Genomic DNA, 24,558 nt, shown 5'->3' on the forward strand with positions numbered 1-24,558 from the left:
AGCATAAAATAATATGTAACTTTTTCTATGTAATATATTTGTAAGTTAAAGATAGTTTGTATTAAATCCAGGTGAGCTTAGCCAAGTAGCTTGAGAGTAAGTAGCCCCCCTTGTCTGCAAAGGTTACATTCCAAGACCCCCAGTGGATTCCTGAAATCATGAATAGTACCAGAACCTATACATACTATGTTTCCCCCCTATATTTACATGCATTTTCACCTAAAGGAAACACTTTATGGCTTCTTTTTGGCTTATTTGAATAGGCAGCATCCCTACTCTTGCACTTTGTGGCCACTGTTAAGTAAAATAAGGGTGACTTGGACACAAGGACTGTGATGCCGTGGCAGTCAATCTGATAACTGAGAAGGCTAAGTGATTAATGAGCAGATAACATACATCGTGTGAATACGTTGGATAGAGGAATGATTCACATCCTGGGTGGGACTGCGCAAGATTTTTTCACTCAGAACAGCATGCAGTTTAAAGTTATGAATTGTTTATTTCCGGAATTTTTCATTTAAATTATGGTACTGCAGATAAGGGGGTGTCTTTGAAAACCATAATGATGGAATAACAGTGGTATACAAGTCACCTAGATAATCTAGGTTCACCCTTTTCTGCCACTTTCAAGTTGGGAACGAACTGTAACCTCCATAGTAAACAGAGCTTAACAATAGGGCTTTCACAAGGATTAAAGAAGATAATTTTAATAATAAAATGTTTAGTGTTTGGCACATAATGAGTTTTCTATTAATATCTATTATTTGCTCACTCATTCAAATATGAATGTGTTCATTAGTGTGACATTGTGCTGGTGGAATATAATGGTGAGTAAAATAGACAAAGTTCTCACCTTTTGGGTGCATAATTACATAATAACACAAATAATTGTAAAATTGCAACCATGCCAAGTCCCATGGAGAGTGGTAGGAGTAAGGGTGAGAAAGAACATATCAGAGATGAATCATTTTTACGGCTTGCAATACTTGATGGTTGGTGGTGGTGTCCAGTTTACAGGGTTTAAGTGTGGGTGGAAAAGGGTGTAGAGAATCATGAGTTTGGGTTTAGATATACTGAATTCGAGGTGACTTTGAGAAATCTAGGCAAAGATGTAGAAGGGTAGTCCCGAACAGGTCCAGAAATCAGAAAAGTCTGGACTGGTGACATATTTGTTTGTCATTTGTATATGAATGGTAATCAAAGGCATTGATGTAGATTAGAATTGCCCAAGGAAAGAGCTGAGAGTAGATGAGAAGAGGGCTTGTTAACTGAGTTTGAGAACTCCAGCATGTAATGATAGGGCAGTGAAGGATTGGCCAGAGATGAAGGAGAAAAGTGCGAAGGGTACTGTGTGGAGGAAGCCAAGGGAAGAAAGTATTTCAGGAAAGGAGTTGGTAACCCTTTCAGATGCTAAAGAAAGACTAAAAAAGAGTAAGACTTTACCTGTCCATTAGAATGTACAAGATTGAGGCCATTGATGAACCCAGGGCATGAGTGGCAGGTCTGGAAGCACATAGGCATGAAATGAGCAAGGTGTGAAGGACACTGAGTACAGGTGACTGAGAATTTTGCCTTTGAAGGAGAGATGAGAATCGACCAGTGCCTGGAAGTGGTAGAAGAGGGGTTGTATTAGTTTACCAACTTGTGGCTGGCTGTTGGGTAGGTACAGCACAGAGATGGGATTTATCCAGCATTTGTGCTTTGCTATGTGGCAGATCAGTGGGTAGGATAAAAAGACAGAGGGGCAAAGGAATTAATTTATTGCCAAATGCATTCTTGAAATGATGGACCAGCTCAAGTGGGTAATGAAGAAAGAAACTGGAGAAGGGTGGTGGTGATGATGGTAACAAGATTATAGTTAAGCACAAACTTCATTACAATTCAGTTTTCTTTATGAGCATTACATGTAAATTGGTTAAAACATTAATATTCATCCTCTAATGGCCCTGCACTGTTTTTCACAAGTCACATTTCCCTTGCCAAAATGATTTTTTAAATTTAGCTATATAGTAACATATATTAATCATGTCACCACACACACAGCATAAACTATAATGTCTTCAGTCTTGCAAATTTGAGGAAAATGAAAACAATTTTTTGTTATATGAAGATAATCATAAAGTTGACTATCTCTGCTTACATTAAATTAGTGAAAATTCAATTTTTCCAAATTTCCTTTTTGCTGTCTTATCCCTGAAAATATAATGAAAGAGAAATCAATAGCTCTAATAAATAAACTATATGATAAATAATAACCATTATAGTTATCAGTCACTTATTCCCCACAGTTCAAATTGATAGCATCAGACTTCATGTGGTATGCAGAGGGTCTCCATGCTGCTGCTGCTACATTTAAAAATTAGACTTCACATACTTCTGGGTAGGAGACAATGCCACTTCACTGCAATAGGCTCTCATGATTCTCATTGCTTATTGTGGCAGTAATTACTGGCAGCATTGCAAATGTTATTTCTAAAATCATCCATGTACTTTTTCTTCTCTGTAGAAAGCAACCATAGAGGCAAAATAGGATACATTCTGAATTGCATATGTATACAGCTGGAGGCTGTGGGCCAAGTTCCTCATATTCTTTCATCGGGTCAGATGTTTGACATTTGCCTGACATGCCCTTCTGCCTGATGTGACCTCACATACTTCCAGATACTCTCTCATGCATTCTTTAGAAATTAGCCTTGTCACGAAAGAATGGTGGATAGTCATATGCATTTTTGGCCTCGCAGATACTTGTCATGGTAGATTTTAAGAACATATCTCCAAGGTTATACTTCCCATATAAATGTAACCATTTGAGAAGTCACACTGATATGGATTGGGCATGGAACTGCTTTTGCAGTAAGTTAATATTCAGATTGAGCAAGATGTCCTGACTAAAATTAAGTTTTATAACCTAGTTTGGTAAAGCATCATTAATGCATTTAAATAAATTTGTTTACTGGGGCATCAATGTCAGTTTGCATCATTTTTATTAGAAATAGTCATACATTTACTGATGTTGCATCCTAAGGGAAATTACTTTTAGCATACGTGAAAGCTATATGTGCTCTTGACTATGTAACTGGTTTTGTTTGTGCTGCAGTGCTTTTGCTCTTTGAAAGTTCCATGTCAGTGAATTGTTTTCCCCCACTTATCATGATTTATGTATGATTCTTTTGTTTCTAGCATTTTCTAAAAGTAAAGTTTAAATGTTTAAATAATGTCTTCAATTTTTAAAAATAATGTATATTACATTATTAAATAGTTAAATATTTTTGAGATGCTTTCATTCCACCTTTATTTTTAGAATTTAGACATATCTAGTGAAATTGATTATATTATTTGCTAAAAGTAATTAAAAGCCATTTTATATCTGTTTCTATATCCATATTTGTATTACATAGTAATAAGTGAGAATAATGCAGAATTAGAAAAATGCTACATATATCTATAAAATGCTACATACATATACAATGCTAAATATAAAAATGTTATATATGTAATGTTCATAGAATTGGTGGAAATTGGAAACTTTCTACATGCTCAGCAATAGAGAATTAGAGTCTTGAAATCAGGTATAATAGTTATTTGAGGTAGTACATTACTTCGCTTTTCATAAGGGTAAGTGGGTTGCTTGGTTGCTTGGTTGCTTAGACAGAAGGGAGAGAGCGAGGGAGGGAGGCACGCAGGCAGGCAGGCAGGCAAGGCGGTCAGCCTTCTTAGAAAAGGTTTGCAAACATTGGAAATTATAGCTGTAGCCACATGGAAATTCATTATAGCATTGTTTAATGTTAAATGAAAAACACAGGATAGAAATTACTTGTACTCTATGAAATTGGTTGTGGCTCTTAAATCTGGAGCAACATATGAAAACACTATGCATGTAAAAAAATAATGGAAGGAAATATACATGATTTTTTCCTATAATGTGGCACTTTTAAAAAATATATATATATCTTTATTGATTTCATAGAGAGGAAGGGAGAGGGATGGAGAGATAGAAACATCCATGATGAGAGAGTCATGGATCAGCTGCCTCCTGCATGCCCCTGACTGGGGATCGAGCCCACCACCCGGACATGTGCCCTGACCGGGAATCAAACCCTGATTGCCTGGATCCTGGGTCGACGCTCAACTGCTGAGCCACACCCGGCCTGGCTGCACTTTTATATAATTATAAAAAATTACATGAGCTGTTAGATTTTAAAATGAATGTATTTTAACCTGATAATAACAGAAGTACACTATGGGTCTGTGATACTTTGTTTATAAAGTTCTAAGGTAAACCTGTTTATCCATTGCATCTATAATGTTATGCTTCAAGATACCCTGGTTCACATCTTTGGAGATGTTCTAAGTTTAGATTTAGGGCATAAACCATACATCTGTTGTTGAATTCCTATTCTAATTTAGTAACAGGTAAGTCTTGATAAGACTATTTTTTTCTGTTAAAATAACTTCACTCTGTCTATTTGGATAAAGAGTGAATAAAACCCTTTCTTTTTCTGCATGAAAATTTGACCTTTGCTTAACTATCTAGCTCTGGTCCCCTGAAAACCTGATAAAAACTTGGAATATCAAGTATGTTACTAGACAACATTGCTTATAGTAAAAAATATTCTGGATGGCCCCAGCTGGGTAGCTCAGTTGGTTTGAGTGCTGTCCTGATATGCCAAGGTTGGGAATTCAATTCCCTGTCAAGGCACATACGAAAATCAACCAATGAATACATGAATAAATGGAACAACAAATCGGTGTTTTCCTCCCTCCCTCCCCCCCCACTTGCTCTCTCAAATCAATAATTAAAAATTTTAAAAAATATTCTGGATCTGGATTGGGAAAACTAAATACTTGATGAAAGGCTTAACTTTGGGCATCCTTGAGTTCATTGACTTTTTTAACAGGCACGACCCCTGTAGTGTAGGAAGTTTTTATCTGTCCCATATGTGTCTCACCTCCTTACACCTGAACTGTGGGACTGTTTCAGGGGCTTAGTACAAGGGAATTGCCCACTGTTGCTGTTCTGGCAAACTGGTCCCCACCCTACATCCTTCTGAGTAGATTGGTGTCATTGGAACTTAAAATGATCTTGTGGGTCTGAATATTTTGTTGATCCTAAGAAGATCCATAGAGAGTATTGCACTAGTATAATTTTATGGTTAGTTTTTAATTTTCTTTTCAAAGTAAGTAAATTAGTATTTTAACTTTATATTAGTTAATTCATTCAGTTTTGTCAATGCCGTGGGAAGAATATTAAATTAGACCGGCACATGGCTTTTAGCCCTAGTTTTTCAATAATGGATTATGTTACCTTGGACAAATCAATCTCTGAAACCTAGTTTTCTTAAGTGTTAGATAAGAAATGTGACCAATGTCATTTCTGATTTTCCTTCCAACTCTAAATCCTATAGTTCTCTGAGTTTCTTATCATAAGTTAATTTTTAATCCTCTTTTTGTGGGAGCATTCCAGATTTTTTTTTTTATCCTGGCAGATGATCAGAATAAATATTTACTCCCTATGCAACAGAATTTAAAGAATTTAAATGAAAAATACTCGAGGAACTTGGGGAAGGGAAAACCAATTAGAATGAAAGTTGGAAAAGCTTTTGATTATATTAAAATTTCATCTCAACTTCCAATTATAGGTTGTGAACTGGCTTGAAGGACCTGGATCAGAACAACTCAGAGCCCAGTGGGGGATTGGAGATTCTATTCGGGCTTCCCAGGCCCTACAGCAGAAGCACGAGGAGATTGAGAGCCAGCATAGTGTGAGAGGCTTGTTTTCCTCTGCAAGTTACAATGCTATTCTTAATGTGCATAATTAGTAAAATTTACTACTATATTCACTAAAGTGTTTACTATATATTCACTAAAGAGAGCAAACCTATTGTTTTTGCATTTTTTCCCTAACTAGTTCTTGTAAGAAACATAAAATGAAATTCTTTAATTGGAAAATCTGTATATTTTCCATATTTCACAGGTTCTAACATAGTGGTTTTTTCTTTTATGCTTAAAAAATATTGAATAATTTGTATTTAACTTATAACTTCTCTTCCTGAGGTTATACTGTTTTAATTCTCTTGGTACTTTGACTTAATGTTGTTGACATTTTGACATAGATTGTGATTTATTTTAACCTTGTGGGTTGTTCTGGAACATGTTACTATAGAATAACTGTATTTAGTCTGTCCTCCTCTTTAGTTCTTGAAAGTAGTATTTGCTCTAGAACATTTAGACTTAATCTAGAGGCTGAAGTTATAGAAGTATACAGAAGTCCTTTAAATAAGGATACATAACACAAGAGGATCCTAAAAACAGGCTTATCTATATTTTATATTTTTAAAAGATACCAAGAAGAATAAATGTAGTTAGAAATTGGATTATATTATAAAGAAGTTCATAGAATTGGAATACAATACTATAAAGTTTACAAAAAATATATATTGGAAAATACATTTTATATTGCATGTAGTATGGATGAAATTACAAATGGTACGTACATAGAGATTCCTGTGTTTAGATGTTTGCTTTTGTATTTTTATTACATTTATAAGGTTTTAAAATCAATTTAAGGAAACTAATTACTTATAGGTGGTCCTTTCCATGTGTGATGTAAATCAATAATAAATTTCAGTGTATTTATTTCCCATCTAATTTTTAAAAAATGATTTGGGGGCTCTAGTCTTTTGTGTAAGGAGTATAGAATTTGATTACTACAAGAGTCCAGAAAAAATGTGTAATAAATGAGAATATACACAACACACACACACAGAAATAATAATAAATTTCAGAACTTTTGAATTGAAAGGCTCTTATACATTATGCTAATACCAATCACCTTAGTTTATACATGAAGAAGCTGGGAGATTACATTTTTTGATCAGTGGATGGCTAGGCTAAGTTAAAACACTAATCTTTTGATACTTAGATGAGATCCTTTCTCCCTTTCCCCACCCCATCTCAATATCTCCTTCTCTCTCTCCCTCTCAGAGAAACCTACTAAATTTCATGGACATGCTTAAGATGTAGCATTTTTTCATTCTTCTGCCCTTAATACTTGATGTATGCACATACAGTGACACCTGCATTCATAGACATGATACCCAAAGAAAAGAAACGTTGATGGCTTATTATGGATCTCATTTCTTTAAATGATGTAATATCTGGAATTTGTTTCAACATTAGGAGGTGGGGACAGATTGGATGGGACAGATGAAACAGGATTGGCCATGAGTTGATAATTATTGAAGCTTGATGGTACATGGGGTTTCATTATAGAGTTCACCCTTGAACAATGAGGGGGTTAAGGGCATGGGCCTTCCCTTACCCTGCCTCACTGTTGAAAATCCGCATATAACTTTGACATTCCCCCTAAATTTACTAATAGCCTACTGTTAACAGGCTTGAAGCCTCACCAATAACATAAACAGTCGATAAACATATTTTGTATAAGTATTGTGTACTGTATTACAGCAAGATAAGCTAGAGGAAAGAAAATGTTATTAAGAAAATCATAAGGAAGAGAAAATACATTTTCAGTATTTATTGGAAAAGTCATGTATCAGTGGACCCACGCAATTCACACCTGTGTTGTTGAAGAACCAACTACTTTCTACTTTTGAATAGATTAGAAATTTTTCATTCTAAAAGGTTTACAAAAGAGAATTGCACCATTTTAACCAATAGATGGCACTGCATTTTCACCTTGAGAATAGATTGATGCAGGATGAGTATATTAGCTTATTATGTTTAAGATATTCTGATATTTTATTAAACGCTTTCTTTTCTCTTTGTAAATAAAAGTCAACACTTTGAAACATGTATTGGAATTGTTCAGGTCTTATGAAATGATGATGACAAATTTCTAGTATATTGATTAGTTAATAGGAGTAGAATTTGGAGAAACTTTTAACATACCATTTTGTATTAAAACACTTTGTCAAGTATTAAGTTTTAGATTCTTCCTAAAAGCATAATTCATAAATAAAGCTAAAAATAAGTTTATTAGCTGAGAATTGATTCATGTTTTTTAAAAGATCACTGGCTGTTGTATTGAGAATAGGGAGTAGGGACAAACAATAAAATAGGAAGGAAGACAGGAGGCTAATAGAATGGAGGCAGGAAAAGAAATGAGAGCTTGTCAGATTCAGGGGTTAAGTCAGCAGGACTTGCTGTTGGAAGAAGAGTAAATGTTTGGCCTTAGCAACTAGTATTAAGATGGGGAAGACTGGAAGAGAAGCAGGTTGGGAGGCTAGAAATCAGTATCTTTGGGGACAGGTTAAATTTTAGATATCTGATAGTCCCCTGAATGAAGATGGTTAGTACACAGTTGGGTATCAGTGTCTAGGGTTCAGGAGTGGGGTCATGGTTGAGGGTGTTAATTTGGGAGTTATAAACCTGTAGATGTTATTTAAAGGCATGAGACTAGATGAAATCACCCAAGCCAAATGAGTATTGATTTAGAAGCAAAAAGCCTTTGGAAACCTGAACCCTGGGTTGCTCCTAAATTTAAAGGGCAAGAAGAGGAAGGAAAGCCAGCAGAGGTGGCCAAAAGGAGCTGCGTGTCTCAGGAAACAAGAGAAAATGGCATTTCAAGGAGGAGGAATTGGTCATCTTTGTCAAATGCGGCTGAGAAGTCCAAAAAGATAGATGGAGAATTTGACAAGAATGGTTTCACAAGAGTGGGAAGCACAAAATCCTGATCAGAGTGGATTAAAAAGAGAATAAGAAATGATAGAATGAGTATAGAGAACTTCTTTAAGGGGGGGGTTTGTGGGTGATTTTTTTGTGTTGCTTTTTTTTTTTTTAATGGAGGTTTAATTTATAGTAAAATGCACATATCTTAAGTGTATATTTTGTTTTTTTAATATAAGATACTTATATTATTTGTATGCTAATTGAAATAATTCAATTGAAAAGAAGACTTGATGATTGGAAAGAGAGAAAGAAGATAATTAATTCCAAGAGCAAAGCCTTGTATATAGGCGAGAGGATAGCATGTAATACACAAGTGAAGTGGTTGGCCTTAGAAGCAGGGACAGTGCATTTGTTATTACAGTGGGGCAGGCAAAGCATAAGGCTACAAAAGCGGGGAAGGTCATAGATTCGTCAGTGAGATGAGAGAGTTCTTATCTGATTGCTTCCTAGTGAATTAAGAAGTTAGATTTTTGTTTGAGAGTAGAGGTGAAAAGGAAGTTGGAGATTTAAGGAGTAAAAAAACCAATGAATAACCATGAGAATGGGAAAGTGAATTGACTAGAGAAATATAATAGGATTGCTAAAAGCCCATTTAGTAATAAATAACTTAAAAGATACCTATCCACATAGTTTTTATTTAGCCATATTCAGGTACTCTTCTGGAGACAGAGTAGGCAAAGAAAGCAGGTCTGAGGTTTGACAGGTGAGTCTGATGGAAAAAAGGAGAGCCCTCTGGTCAAGGATAGAAATGGGGACACGAGGCTCTTGAGTGCTGGACAGTGAAACATGCTGAGGTGAATGGATTGGTAGACCCTGTGAGGTTGTAGGAGTGCGCATACTACAGGATGTGAGTTGAAGAGTCAATAGCTAGTGGTCAGAGGATGGGATTCTGGACATTGAGATTTGGGAGCTGTTATATAATGACAGGACTTTATGTCCATTCCCGTGGGTAGCTGAGGTCAGACAAGGACAGGATAGTTGGAAATAAGGGAGGGAGTCAGGGAACTGAGAGTTAAGTGTTAGGTAGATGTCTGTCTACATGGCAGAAGTTGGTAAGAAGGCTGATGCTGAGAGGAAGGCAGTGACCTTTGCTAAACTCCCTGGATGAGGGCACGCAACAGGAAAGGCTGGAAAGATGTAATCTGACAGCATGCATTTTAAAAGAGATGTAGTTTTTGAGGGAGACGAAATGGTCTGGAAATAGTAACGAGGACTGAGGCAGCCATCCCTCCACCTCAAGGCTTGTGGTATGTCAGCTGTAAAAACAAAAACAGCAGTTAGTTGTGAGAGCTGCAGCACTAACTGCTTTTTCTGAGGGTGGACAGGTGTTTAGTAAAGCAAGAAAGAGTAGGGAACATTTAGAGGCCAGGATGATGCTGTAGGAGATTTTGCTCTTGGCAGGAGTGAGTTCCAGGGATTGCAGTGCAAGGATTTGGGGGTTGGGGACTTTTTGTCTTAATTTAAATAATTTTGCCTAAGAAAATTCTTTTTTATATTAGTATATCTGGAAAAATTATAGAATGTAATGTAGTTCTCCAGAAACTAATTTTATCCTTAATTTACTTTACAATGTCTCTATTATATAGGAATGGTTTGCAGTGTATGTGGAGCTTAATCAGCAGATTGCAGCACTCTTAAATGCTGGGGATGAGGAAGATCTTGTGGAGCTGAAGTCCCTGCAGCAACAACTTAGTGATGTTTGTTATCGACAGGCCAGTCAGCTGGAATTTAGGCAAAATCTTTTACAAGCAGCTCTTGAATTTCATGGGGTTGCGCAGGATGTAAGTATCTACTCTGATTGCTTTTCTTCTCTTCAAATGATCAGAACACTTATCTGCACATAATTTTTGCAGGTTTGCATGTCTCCTAATTATTTTTATGGAACAATAAAATAATGTATTGGTGGGGGAAATGAGATAAAATCTTTGATTTTTTTTTTTTTTTGAAAGTCAGTCTGCATGCAACTTTTTGTCTACATAGAGTGTCCCAATGAGTAGATATATTTTACTTTTATTGTTTCTCAATGTTTATGCTTTATAACATAGAATGAAATAAAAGTTTCAATACTTTTGTATATTCTGCTGACCTGGATATATTTCTTTGTCTTCCTGGTGCATGCATCTGTGTGTTCTGTCTTCCACATAACATGTATTCTAATTATTCGTTCTTGTCTTTTAACAGCATAGTCTTTCAAGTATAATTGTGATAACCTCATTAGATATAAACCTCATTAATCATTAAACACTTTAGATGCTGATTACATCAGGGTTATCTCTTTGGTGTCCCTCTGCTTTAGTTGTCTCAGCAGTTGGATGGCTTATTAGGGATGTTGTGCGTAGATGTAGCACCAGCTGATGGAGCATCGATTCAGCAAACTTTAAAACTGCTTGAAGAGAAGCTGAAAAGTGTTGGTAAGCAGATTTTAAAAATGCTGAAACATAAGGGTTCTTTTCAAAAAATATCATTACCATGAGTAGATAAGTCAGTGTATACTGAACTAATAATTATTTACAGGAAACACAGGAAAAATTACTATAAAAAAGGTGTTTTTTTTTCCCTTGAAGGGTGTAATTTATGCTAACATGTTTATCTTTTTATTGTTGGTAGTCACTCTTCCTTCATTGGACCTTTAGCTTTTCTTATTTACCCAGCTATATCTACAGGTGCTATGTCTTGCATATCCCATGAACAGTTATTTGTAGTGCATGCATAAACTGTAATTAGCTGTGTTCTGTGGTAAACCCTGTATGCCCCAAACTGTGTTTTATGAAATGATTTTTGTTGTTGCTATATCCTAACCTTGTGAAAACATAGTTGGTTTGATTCTGTGCATTTGTTTCTCCAAACTAGAATATTGCCACAATTACATACTCTTTAAGGGGAGGATGGTCCAATTTCATTAAGCTCATCCTCTCACTTGACATCAAGCCCTTTTAAAATTTAGTAGAATGATTAATACAATGACTTTCTCTAGTCATGACTGGAGAGGTAGACAGCGGATGTAAAAATGGGAAGTATGGGTGGATTGAGTAGGACAGGACGGCAAAGGTGAATGTAGAAGACAAAGAAACTCTAAGGCAGAGATTTAATAGAAAATGGGAACACATTTGTGAGCCAAATTAATTCTTGAAAAGGACTTGAAGGAATGGGTTTGAAAAATCATGTTTGTATTGGCATTTTACTTGCTTGAAATCTTTGTTATTTTAGCAGATGTATGCTTAATACACATTTCGTATTTAATATGCCAAGTGAAATTTATTTGAAAATGTCAGAAATTTTCTTGAGCCACACATTTCCTTTAAAAAAGAAAAGAAATTCCTGTATATTTCTCTAATTTGGAGTATTCCAAACATATCCTAAGTGTTGCTTCTTGTTGGGTATAAACTAGATAGTTCCTGCACTCAAAATGCTCAGCATCCTTTAACATTGCTTGAGTGATTTGAAGTCTTGCAACTCATATCTTTTTTTGAACAAAGTATCTGCGTTGTTCTAAAAATTGTACTACGTAAAAGCAGAAAGGAAAAAAATGGAAAACTCTTACTCATCGAAACAGAAATTCTCACATTTCCTGCTTTCCGTTTTAGAAGTAATTACTATCTATGGAAATTTACCCCTTGGAAATTCTCTTTAAGGAAAGTTTGGCATTGGGTTGGGGAGAACTCCAGTTTGAGCCACATTTAAAGGGGTTTTAGTGCTGGAAATGTTGAGAGGATCCATCCCAAGATAGTTTAATGTACAAAGCCGTTATACTTGGAATCCAAGTATGGTATCTGCTGAGAGGGTATACTTGAGGGAGGGAAAGCACCTGCATTAAGACATTAAATCTAGTGACTTTTGTTTTAGATGTAGGATTGCAAGGCTTGCGCGAAAAAGGTCAAGGTCTTCTGGATCAGATCTCCAATCAGGCATCCTGGGCCTATGGAAAGGATGTAACCATTGAAAATAAAGAAAATGTGGACCACATTCAAGGAGTGATGGAAGATATGCAGCTTAGGAAACAAAGGCAAAGTTTGACTGTTAATGTTAATTTTTGCTAAGACAACATAATATTAATTAAAATGAAAGTAGTATAGTTTATACTTTTTATTCAAACTAAAAGGTTTTACCTCTTTACATAATAGACATATAGTAAATTTCTGGTGACTGTAATAATTATTGTGTATAATTGTGCTAACAAATAATGGCATTTTGTTCAGTTAGTGAATGGGTACCTTTTTTCCTTTTTTATTCAGTAGTAAAAATTTCAGTTACACTCAAGTACTTTTCATTCCCATCCCCAGTGTAGCCTCGGACTCTTTTGTCTTTTAAGAAAACCCTTTTTGGAGAATTTTGCTTTTCAGTTTTCGTTTGGTTTAGTTGGTATTAAATGTCATCTAAACTGATCTGTTTCTTCTAAACTTCTTACTAACAAATTATACATCCACTGTTCTCATATTTGCTGTAGAAGGATTAGACTGTAGACTGTTGTTTGTTAGAGTAAGATGATGGATAAGATGGTAAGGGTAAGATGATGTTTAGTTTCACTGGATACAGAACTAGGAATTTAAAGGATTCTTTGACTACTCAATTTGCAACAGCCCCTGCAAACTGTAGTTGTCCGTGTATATCCAGGGGGATTGGTTCCAGGGCCCCCGCAGACAGGAAAATTCACAGATGCTCAAGTCCCTTATATAAAATGGTGTTGTATTTGCATATAACTACACACATTGTCCCTGTACTTTAAATCATCCCTAGATTACTTATAATACCCAATACAATGTAAATGCCTTGTAAAGAGTTGTTGTACTCTATTATTTAGGAAATAATGACAACAAAAAGTCTGTACATGTTCAGTACAGATGGAGCTGTCGTAGGCCTAACTACATAGTACATACCAGCAGCAACATAAGATATTTTTGTGAATATTTTCAGTGTTAAACTCTGTACCTTACATTAGTTCTCTATTTTTTCTTTGTCAAAAAATGACAAATGCTTTTCCATTTACAGAGCATTCCATGAAAACTAGCGAGTGAGGGCACTAAAATAGGTTCTTCATCTCTAGTATATCACTATAATTTTTACTACATAGTAGACATAAGCAACTATTTTTAACTTTATTTTCCAAATATTTTCGATCCACGGATGGTTGAATCCATGGATGTAGATCTCGCAGATATGGAGGGTCAGCTATATTGCGAAGTAATGGATTAAATTAATCTAGGCACCTATACACAATCTAGCATAGTTGTATGAAATTTTTGTACACTGAGAAATTTTAAAGTCATCAACAAAACCTGCAGAAACTCTCCCCTTATGTCACAGAGAATATACTCATCAGGCAGAAATTCCTTCTACCCTCATATCTGCAAGTGTATCCGTTTCACCATTCTCATCCCAAAGGATGGCGCAGCTCTGCCATATGTAATTGCCGTATGTAATAAACGCTTGCTTGATCTTGCTCAGAATCCAGGAATACTTTTAGTCCTGACATTGCTTAATGACTCTGAGTAGCCTTACTCGCAGCTGACTTTTTCTTTCTTCTTGAAACTCCCTGGCAACCTTGTCTTTGAAAACGCCCTCGTGGTACTGCTTCTGGCACTCTGTTCCTTCTCGGTTTTCACTGTTTCTTTGTCCTCTAGTTAATGTCACTGCTTCCAGGGTTTGCTCTGAATCCAGATTTTCTTCTCAGTTTGTGTGTTCTCCCTGGACAGTCTCACTACTTTAATGACCTTCTTTAATATTATCATGATTGAGTAGTTGTGGCTCTGATGCAAACCGCTTTCCTCTGCTTTAGATGCATAACTCCACTTGCCTGCTGGGTATCTCCACCTGGATGCCCCATGCACTCATCAAACCAGAATGTCCAGATTGGAATCATTCTCCCCCAAACTTGCTCTTCTCTTTTAATTTCCTATCTAGGTTAAAGTTACCAGCAGCTACCAAACTTGGTATTTATTCTAAAATCCTTATTATTCTTGTCCCTACAGCCTAGTCAGATGGCAAAGTTCTGCTGTTTTGGTATCCTGAACTTCTTTGTTCAAGGTTTATCTGTTATCTCCCTCTGGTCTTGCTCATCTCTATTCTGTTGTACACAGAGTAATCTTTGTAAAGTACACTTCTAATTACACAATTTCCTTGTATAGAAGCTCTCTCTAAGTGACTTCCTATTTTCTCAGGTGAAGTTCTATTCTCCTGGAATAGTGCAGGAGACCATAATCCAATCCTGCATAGTCTCATTTCCTGTAACTTTCCCCAAAACCACACTGTTGTTTTTATATTCTTGAATGCATCTTGCTATCTCATGCATCCATGACTCATTTTCTGCCTGCTGGATTCCTTCTTTTCTTTAAGACTCAGGGATACTTATCCTTGGAATCCTTTCCAGATTTCTAAGACAAGTTAATCACCTGTTCCTCCCTACTTCCTTAAATTCTTTACACAGCTCTATACTAACATTTATAACATTATTTATTTAAACTTCCAACTCCTAAAATGGAACCATCTTAATTCTAGAGACCATGTCTTGTTTTTTTCAAGCATATTACTCAGCACCTGACAATGTGTTGAATACATCTATATCTTCATCATTAAAGTGTCATGCATTGATTTTTAGCTTCAGATTTTAGAAATAATTATCATCATCACTTCCCTTCAGTCCCTTGTAAAAGTACTTTAACCAAGTTGCATTTTAACAGTATGGGATTTTATTGAGGGCATCTTTATAAAAATTGCCTGTGACAATGACTGTTGCGATTAAGCCTTCTTTAAGAACATTAACTGTAGTGTAGCCCATTGCCCCCTGGTTAACTTGTTAATGGTATTTGGGATTGCAGTGAGATTTCCCCTTCCCACCTAATGTACATTGAATTGCATGGGAATGAAGGGAGTGTATCAGAGCTGAGTTAGGTTGAGTCACCTTAAAAGATTAGGCTGTAAATTTTCCAGGGAGACCTTAGTAAATTTAAAATACTCTGTATTGTGTTTCTCTACACCCAGAGAGCAATAGAGTTTTTTTCCTTCTTAAGGATATAGGCGGAGTTTTTGTGTTTCTTTTATTCAAAATTAGATAATACTCTGAGTAATGTAATGTAATGAAAAGTATTAATTTTTTTAATTTCCTTGAACATCATCTTCTAAATTAGTTTTTGAGGAACTTTGCGTTTTTATCTTTAAAGCTGGTTTAATGATAATTGGCAGTGGAGATTTCTTTGGGTTTTGTGGACTATGTTTATGTTTTGCTTCAGTACCCTGCAGAATCCATGCTATTCTCACAAGGGTTTATGATTCAGTTTTATTCAGGTATTTTGAGGTTTTGATGTGACATGGATATAGATATCCTTAAACTTCTTACAAATCAATACAAAGTAGCTGCAGTCTCCATAGTGTTGGACGAGGCATTTTAGTATACTATAAAACATGTGTTCCAGATAATGATGTAATAGTTACCAACAAAATCGAAATACTGTCCTAAATTTATGTTTGGGTTTATTAGATGTGAAGACATGGTAGATGTGCGAAGGTTAAAGATGCTTCAGATGGTGCAGTTGTTTAAATGTGAAGAGGATGCTGCCCAGGTAAGGATCAGTCTGGCACATTATGTAGTTTTCTCTTAGAAGATTGATTTCACCTATTAACTTTTCATGGTCCTAAGAAAGTAACATTAAGTCAGAGTCTAGTTTACACTGTGAAATAATAAAGTTTTGTATTTCCAGTTATATTTCTTGGTCTCATTTGATTTACCTTCTTAATGAAATCCTCTATTGAGCTAGAAATTGGGATTATTTACTGTTTATTATTGTTGACTTGTTATCAGTTATATCCCAGGATAAAGGCTGGGTAGCACACTGCTTTTTAATCAGCAAGAGGGGTTTTCAGCTAGGTAAACAGTTTGCTGTCTTTTTGTAGTTAGCATCGGAGAACATCATTTCAGCTTGACATAAAGGAAATTTATGATTTTAAATGGTAACATAAATCTGTAATGAGATTTCAGTAAGATCTATGTTACGTAAGCATGCAATTCTATTAATGTAAATCATGTGATAATTTAAAAGAGTGCTTCTCTTTAATAGTCTTGTCTTCAGATTTTTAAAAATTTTGAGAGGGGAGGGGATCATTAATTCATGTAGCTTGTCATTGAATGAAATAAGCTATTAGGAACTTAGGTTATAACTAATAGAATAATCACATGATATGATCTTATAAATATGATATTTTGGTATAATAAGTAACTTGTGAATCTGCTTCACTATTATTTATTTTCGTTTAGGCAGTAGAATGGCTAAGTGAACTTCTGGATGCTCTGCTTAAGACCCACATCAGATTGGGTGATGATGCTCAGGAAACGAAAGTTTTACTGGAAAAGCATAGAAAATTTGTTGATGTTGCACAGGTGCAGAACTGGTTATCTTCCTTTTCTACAAGCTCAGTGTTTGAATAGCTTTCTGCATGATTATAATGTAACTTAACCCTCCAAGTCCAAGAAGGTTAGTTATGTTATTCCAGAAATATCACAGAACTAAGCAAATGTCAGCTGGTGCATCAAAACTAGCCTTGAGAGGGTTTATGTTTCCCTGAATACAGGTTCTGTATGCTCCCTGTGATTTATGTTATATATTATAGCATTTTTTGGCAATCCAACTGTTCATTCATGAAAGTTAATATAAAATATTTGTTAATATCAATAACTCAGAAACCCCAGTTTTTGCATCTCACCAGGGTTAGCAGCATAACAACACAAATTTTGTTGTTGTTGTGAAATGTATCTAATTAATTTCCCTAATAATTGAGTTTACAGTGTAACAGTTGTGGTTTCCTGGATGGAATATAAAGTGCCTGTTTTTACCCAGTTGTTTCAATTAATGACTGAACAGACATTCTTTCTAGCCTGAGCAGACTGAGATGGGGAAAACAGAATAAGAAAGAAATTTACTGAAAACTAAAAGTATTGCTTCCCCTGCATTATTTATGCATGCCGATAATTTGTAGTAAGAGGTGTCAGTGGAGTCATTCAGTATTGATTTCCAGTAGTGTCACTTAATTGCAACCACAGTCCTCCTGCACACTTTCCCATCCCTCTTTTCAGAATTCTTTTATTATAATTTCATGTTTACCTTTTTTTTTTAGAGCACTTATGACTATGGAAGACAGTTGCTACAGGCCACAGTTGTGTTGTGCCAATCCTTGCGCTGCACTTCTCGATCATCTGGGGATACACTTCCTCGACTGAACAGAGTATGGAAACAATTTACCATAGCATCGGAGGAGAGAGTACATAGGCTGGAAATGGCTATTGCATTTCACTCAAATACTGAAAAGGTTTGCTTTTTTTAAAATGTGGTCAGTAGTAGTGTTTATTGTGTATTTTTAAAATGCGTTAATCTTAATAATGTGATTATGGTGTTTAAAAAAAATTATATTAATTCCGTTGTTTAAAGTTTGTTTAGATATATTGTCTTAGAGAGTTCAATTCAAATTCTCTTAGTATTTGGTACCGGTGGTGGAGTTACCGTGGTTGGAAAAATTCAGAGCTACTCGGGAGTCTGTACAGTGCTGCTCCCCCACCAGGCCCGCTTGCCCAGAATGGGCAGTGCATGCACCAGGAGGCCTTGACTCCCACCTCGGTCATTGTTCCAGGAGAGGAAGCCTTGGTTTGGTAACTGCTGTAAATTGTCATAAATTATTTAAAAGGACACTTTAACTTTTTAATGTTTAAAGTAGAATCTGTCCAACGGATTAAAAATTAAAACATTTTTTTCGTGTGTTGTCTTTTAAAGAGTAATTCTAGAATTTATTACTTAATGAATTGTTTAGTCCCAGAAACCACAAGTGAATATGCAGTGTTAACCTGGGCAGTTTTCAATAGAACTTTTTTCTTAACTCAGCACGGTGAAATTTATGTCACCCGAGCTTTGCATTTCCATTCTGAAGAGGAGCTTTGTTATGTAGTTAACTTTGTTTTGATCTCTCACAATGGAAGTTTATATATAAGGGATGTTTAGCTCTAGTGAAGATACGAGAAATCAAAGTTGTAAATGTAATAGCCTTGTCTGTAGAACAGAAGTGATGTTTCCAGGAACCTCAGGAATTAAGCAGTTCCTGTCTGTGCTATGAAGTACATTTGTTGGAAAATGTTCATAGTAAACTCTTTCTGAGCTGGTCACTGAACTCCACGCACAGGTCAGTGTTTTGGGGGCCGATGATAATGAAGGAAAGTGTGCAAAATGACTTGACTTGTTCTGCTGATTATTGTAATGAAAACTTTTTATTCAAGTATAATATTAACATAGTGTACAGATCATAAATGTTCTGCTCAGTTTGTTAATTTGTAAATTTTTTAATTTTAACAAAGTGAAGACACCTGTGTAATCAGTACACTATTCAAATAACAGAATGTTACCAGTGCCTCCCTCCTGTCCAAGGGTGACCACTGGCCCTATTTCTAACATCACTGAAAACTTTTGTAGGATACTGATTTTAAAATCTAGACCACTGAAAGAGGTCAGAGGAGAATATATGGTTGGTAGTTTTTTAATAGAAGATTAACATTTCTACTTTTTCTACTCCATGGCCTTTATCATACTTTATAATAAACTTGATTTAAAGTTATTTTGCTGTGCAAATCTATGGTAAAACCTTCTGTTACCAGATTTTATTTTCCTCTTAACTGTGCTTCGTTTTTTACCAGTAAGTATAAATATAACAACTATAAACAAATTGTATAGTATGATTGGGAAAATATTTAAATTAAATCTAGAATTTTAGAATATAAATATGTTCTTTATGAGCAACACTGAAATAAACATGATTGGATTAAGTTGAAGTACAATACAAAAAGAGTTATAAAAATAAGTACTTTTTCTTCTTCCTCCTCCAAATTTTGCATATTTTTTTGGTAGTTAAATTTAAATGGCAATAGTTAAGGGAAAAAAATAATATCTTATCAAGGGCTATAAAACTTTCCTATATTTGAATTATAACCATATCAGTTTATATCAGTTAAGTCAGCAGATCAGTTTTTAAAATAACTATAAAGTGTGTAACTAGGCCATCACATCAGTTATGTGCTTGTACTTGGAGTATATGTTGTTGTGTATTTATATAATTTTCATTTACACCCCAACCACTAAATAAACATATAATAAGTGTTCAATAAATGGTTACTTAATGAATGAAAAAATACGTCTTAAGTACACTTGGAGCTTACTTTCCAAATAGTTGTCTAGTACTATTTTTCCCTTGGAAATCACTATAGACCTTTACATATTCTAGTTATATATTATTAATAGGGATTATGTGTTTCATTTTGTTTGAATTTCTTGAGCCAGTTTTGCCAAAAATAGATCAATCTTGTTCAATGGTGTACATGCAGATGGGAAAATAAAACAAAATATAGACACCTTCAACCTGCTACATTTGCTTGAGCTTTATTTCCTTTCTCTATCTCGATGTTGCCTTTTTATTTGTTGCAGATTTTGCAAGAATGTCCAGAAGAGCCTGAAGCTATTAATGATGAGGAGCAATTTGATGAAATTGAAGCAGTTGGGAAATCACTTTTGGATAGATTAACTGTTCCTGTAGTTTATCCTGATGGGTATGGTGCATGTTCTTATAATTCTGTCTTTTAATTGGTGAGGCCTTTTCATCAGTGAAACCATTCAGAAAGGAAAATCTGTTTGTTTAAAAAGCCAAGTCAATTAGCTTTGGTCCACATTTTCAGTTCCTACAATAAACTGGTTTAAAATGAAAAGAAATCCAAACTCGACTCTTAGCAGCAGCAGCACTTGATACTTGCTTCTTGACAGCGTATTATAGAAGAAAGCTCATTGACTGGGTTGACATCCTGGGTTCTAGCCTTAGCTATGATGATTGGGAGAAGGGTGACTTTGGGCCTCATTCAGGGAAGGGTGGGGACTAATGTTTAGTGAGCTCAGTATATGCCTGGCACCAAGTTAACACTTGACCTTGATTACTTTTGACCAAACAGTGCCAGGCCAGTATGATTATTTCTGATTTACAGATGAAGAAACTGAGGCTCAGAAAGATTAAGTAAGGTGCTCAAGATTTCACAGCTTCTAAGTGGAATTAGGATACAAAATCAGATCTTTCTGGCTCCAAACTCATTCTCTTTTAATTGTGCCGTGTGGAGTCCTAATTCCTTCATTTTTAAAATGATGGGCTCCTGATCCCCATGTTTATTTTCAGTTCAAATAGTTGATCAAAATATGAAATAATCTCATGCAAATAAATGGGCCAGTAAATGATTCAGAAGGAACTTTATCCCTGATGATCTAGAGCTCAGTGAAAATGATTTAGAGGTAATCTAGAGGATATTGAATTCAAATTATAGAGAAATCAAACCACTGAATAATGCATCTATCCTTACATTTTAGTATAGTGTAATGGTTAGAATTGTGGATTCTAACCAGGTGTCGTGGGTTTAAATCTCAGCACCACCACTCAGTAGCTGTGATACTTTGGACAAGCCACTTAACCTTTCCTGTGCCTCAATTTTCTCATCTAAAAATAGGATTCACACTTTCTCTGGATGTAGGGACAAAATTATTAGATAAATGTATATAAACTACTTAAATCTGACCCATAGTTAGAGCAACTACTGCTGTGTCATGCAAATCAAATAATTATTTGGAATTGATATTAAAAGATATACTTTTATTCCCTTTAATATTATTCGTAGTCTGATATGTAGATAATCTCTAGTCATACCTAAACTTGAGCAATCAGAAATAGCCTAGTCATGTTATATGTCTGCAATGTATACAAGAGAATAAATCTTAAAATTTGTAAATTTAGCAGTAACAATATTAGTGTGCTGCTTCTGGTTGTTCCAGTCCAGATCACCGCCATCCCCACACCCCAGTCAGGCTCCCTTGTCAGGTCAGTCTGGGACTGTCTTTCCCTGGTGTTTAGCTTGCGCTTCCCCTCCTGTGTTCCACAAATAGTTCTTATGTCATTTCCTCATCCCTTTAAGATGAAAATATAAGTTAATGCTGTATATTCAAATTTCACAACCACCACCTTTAATCTTTGGAGTTGTTATTCCATTTTATATGATAATCTGTCTGTGTCATGTAAAGTTTGTTTGATGTTAAAATTATTCAGATTTATCTTTTGTAACATTGTCCTGGGAAAATATTTAAAACAGGGATGGTCTTTCTAGAGTCAGCGCTTGACGACCCAGGTTCAGATCTTGGTTTTTCCACTGTGTAATCTTAGTTAAGTCACTTAATTTTCTAGATCTTAGTTTTCTGATCTAAAAAATGAAGAGCTTAACCAGATAATTTTCAAGAACTCTACCTCTAAAAGATTCTGTGACTCTGAATACAGTGACTTTGTAGGTAGGATAAAAAAAATTATTTTATCTATTAATGTCCCAAATGATGCCTTAACATTAAATGGATATTTCACTTGACAACTCTATTAGACAGTGAATGTATATAGCCCTTAGCACTGAAGTACACAAACAAACTTTGTATTTATGTGCTAAGTACCCCAAATTGGGAAAAACAGAGTATCTCTAATGTTGCATTGTTTCATTGATTGTTGCATAGCTTGGTTGCATTGTTGGTTTATTGAGATTATCCTAAGAACACATGGTATGACCTTTATACCACTAATACATTTTTCTCTACATGTCTTAATATATTTTATGCCATTCAAAAAATGTTTCTCCTACTAAATTACTATTCAAAGATAAATAGTGTTGCCTACAGATGAACTAATGCCATATCACAGAGATAATTTTTATGGTAATTTTTGCTTCCTTTTGTATTTGCTGTGGTCAATGGATTTGTATGAATCTGAATGGGGTTTTTCTGTTTGATTTTTAGGACTGAACAATATTTTGGGAGTCCAAGTGACATGGCTTCTACTGCAGAACACATCAGAGACAGGATGAAACTAGTTAGTCTCAAAAGGCAGCAGCTGAGACATCCTGAAATGATGACCACAGAGAGCTAATAGCTACCAGCTTCCTACAGATCTGCGCTCACAATAATCCCGCATGTCATCGGCATACTGTAGCATTAGCCACAATACATTCACATACATTTCACAGTCAAGATAAGCCTCATTTCTTTCCATTACACATTTCTCTCTACATGTTAACACCTTGCAACTACCAAGGCATAGTTACTTAACATGCTTTGAGACCATAGACTCCAAGTATCTTAAAAGAAGGAACTATAAACAGTGCACTGAAAACCTGCTTTAAAGCTTTACCTGACCTGTCAGTTTAGATGAACAACTGATAATAAGCTTTGACTGGTGCTAATCAGAGTTTAGGAATTCTCTATATAGAAATGGTTTCCATCCTCCCCAGGTGATGTAGTAAATTTAGACTGTAGTTAAATGGTTATTAGTAAACAGTGGTGCCCTCAAAATTTTACTTTGTAATTTTTCTTCAAAATTGATTATTTTTATTGTGTCAGTATGAAGAAAACCTTCAGACCTTTGATATATCATATTCATTAAAAGACATTTTCCTATTTGTATTGATAATGTATTAAAAGTTGTTTGTGCTTAATAAAAGGCTTCTTCTAAACATCTTATTTAATTTGGTGGTTATATCCTATTTCCAAACATGAGTGCCTTATTGAAAAGGGCATTCTTAGGATTGTGAGGATGGTTTAATATTTGTTTTTTCAAGTTGGTTGCATGTGTTTCAGCCAGGAAGTTCTTATGTAAGCATGTGTATATAATAAGTAAGCATGTTTTATCATGAAAAAATAATTGTGAGGAACAATTTAGATCTTGAAGAATTTACAAGTAATGGAATACTATTTCTAATTTTTCTCTACTTCAGCTTGAAAAAATATTATCCAAATTAGTAACTACCCTGCAGCTGCTTTGTGGAGGAGGAGGGCTGGGGAAGAAGGCATACATAATTAAGTGTAATCCTTTATAGTAGAGTTATCTTTCTGGAACTAAAGTAGCAATTGTTAAGTTTAATTTCTTATGATAGACTAGAAGTAAAATTCTGAAGTAGTCTAATACAAGCACTGCAACTCTTTTAGAAATAAAATTTATAAAGTGCTAGTGCTTTTAAGGTTATATTAAGTTTAAATGGTAAATGCATATAATTTAATTTTTATGTTAATTTTTATTTTAGAAAATGTTTTTGAAAAAGATTAAAAATATTTTTTAGTGTGTGATTGTATAAAATTATGCTAAGAATTGTACGCTGGTTCCTTTTTGTCTTAAAACACGCTCGTGTATCGGCCAGTGTAAAAAGCCCCCCGACCCTGCTGGCTTCTCTGGCCTTCACACTGCCACCTCTCGAGAGGCCCTTGTCCGCGGCCTCTGCCCTCCTCGCTCCCTGCGGGGCACCCTGCGGTCTGCTGTACGCAGCGCTGCGCGAAACTCTTCTCGGTGGCCCCGTTAGTGAGTGAGTGGCTTTTTCTCAGTCTGCATTCTTATCCTCCTCTGTCTCTGCAACGCTGAGACCACTGAGCACCCTTTCCTGCACAGTGTCTCCTTCCTTGAAGAGCGTGTCCTCTGCCCTGACTGTGAGTACAGTCACATCACTCTTATTTAAAATGTTCCTATAAATGTGCTCTCTCAGATTATGTCTTCAGAATGCTTCACAATCTCATCCTTAGGGTCTCTCTTTCATCTCAGTGTCCTCCTATGTTACATATCTGGTCCAAAATCTAGATCTTTCAACCACCTACTTGACTAGATGAAATTATTTATAATATTTTTTACCTTTCTCCTCTTGGAGCAGTTTTGGTTAAAGGTACAGCCTTTTCTCTAGTCTGACGTACTAGAAAATCTGGGGCAACATTCAAGTGCCCCCTCTTGTCTTGTGGCTGCCACTGCTTCTGAGAACATCCAGGAAGTTCTTTCTGTATTTGATAATCCTCTCAGTCT

General features: G+C 35.4%; 1 protein-coding gene across 1 annotated transcript in view; it reads left to right on the top strand.

Moving 5' to 3' along the window:
- Window positions 1-23,237, top strand: part of SESTD1 (SEC14 and spectrin domain containing 1) — a 76,483-nt gene extending 53,246 nt beyond the window's left edge. The window contains exons 10-18 of the mRNA XM_081143419.1: window positions 5,640-5,762; window positions 10,278-10,472; window positions 10,988-11,102; window positions 12,535-12,694; window positions 16,163-16,244; window positions 16,937-17,059; window positions 17,794-17,985; window positions 20,139-20,260; window positions 22,518-23,237. Of these exons, the coding sequence (XP_080999545.1) occupies window positions 5,640-5,762; window positions 10,278-10,472; window positions 10,988-11,102; window positions 12,535-12,694; window positions 16,163-16,244; window positions 16,937-17,059; window positions 17,794-17,985; window positions 20,139-20,260; window positions 22,518-22,647 (1,242 nt within the window). The 3' untranslated portion in view covers window positions 22,648-23,237. The remainder of the gene's footprint in view (window positions 1-5,639; window positions 5,763-10,277; window positions 10,473-10,987; window positions 11,103-12,534; window positions 12,695-16,162; window positions 16,245-16,936; window positions 17,060-17,793; window positions 17,986-20,138; window positions 20,261-22,517) is intronic.
- The last annotated feature ends 1,321 nt before the right edge of the window (window positions 23,238-24,558 follow it).

Source organism: Miniopterus schreibersii, assembly GCF_964146895.1.
Source record: "Miniopterus schreibersii genome assembly, chromosome: 7".
NCBI lineage: Eukaryota > Metazoa > Chordata > Mammalia > Chiroptera > Miniopteridae > Miniopterus > Miniopterus schreibersii.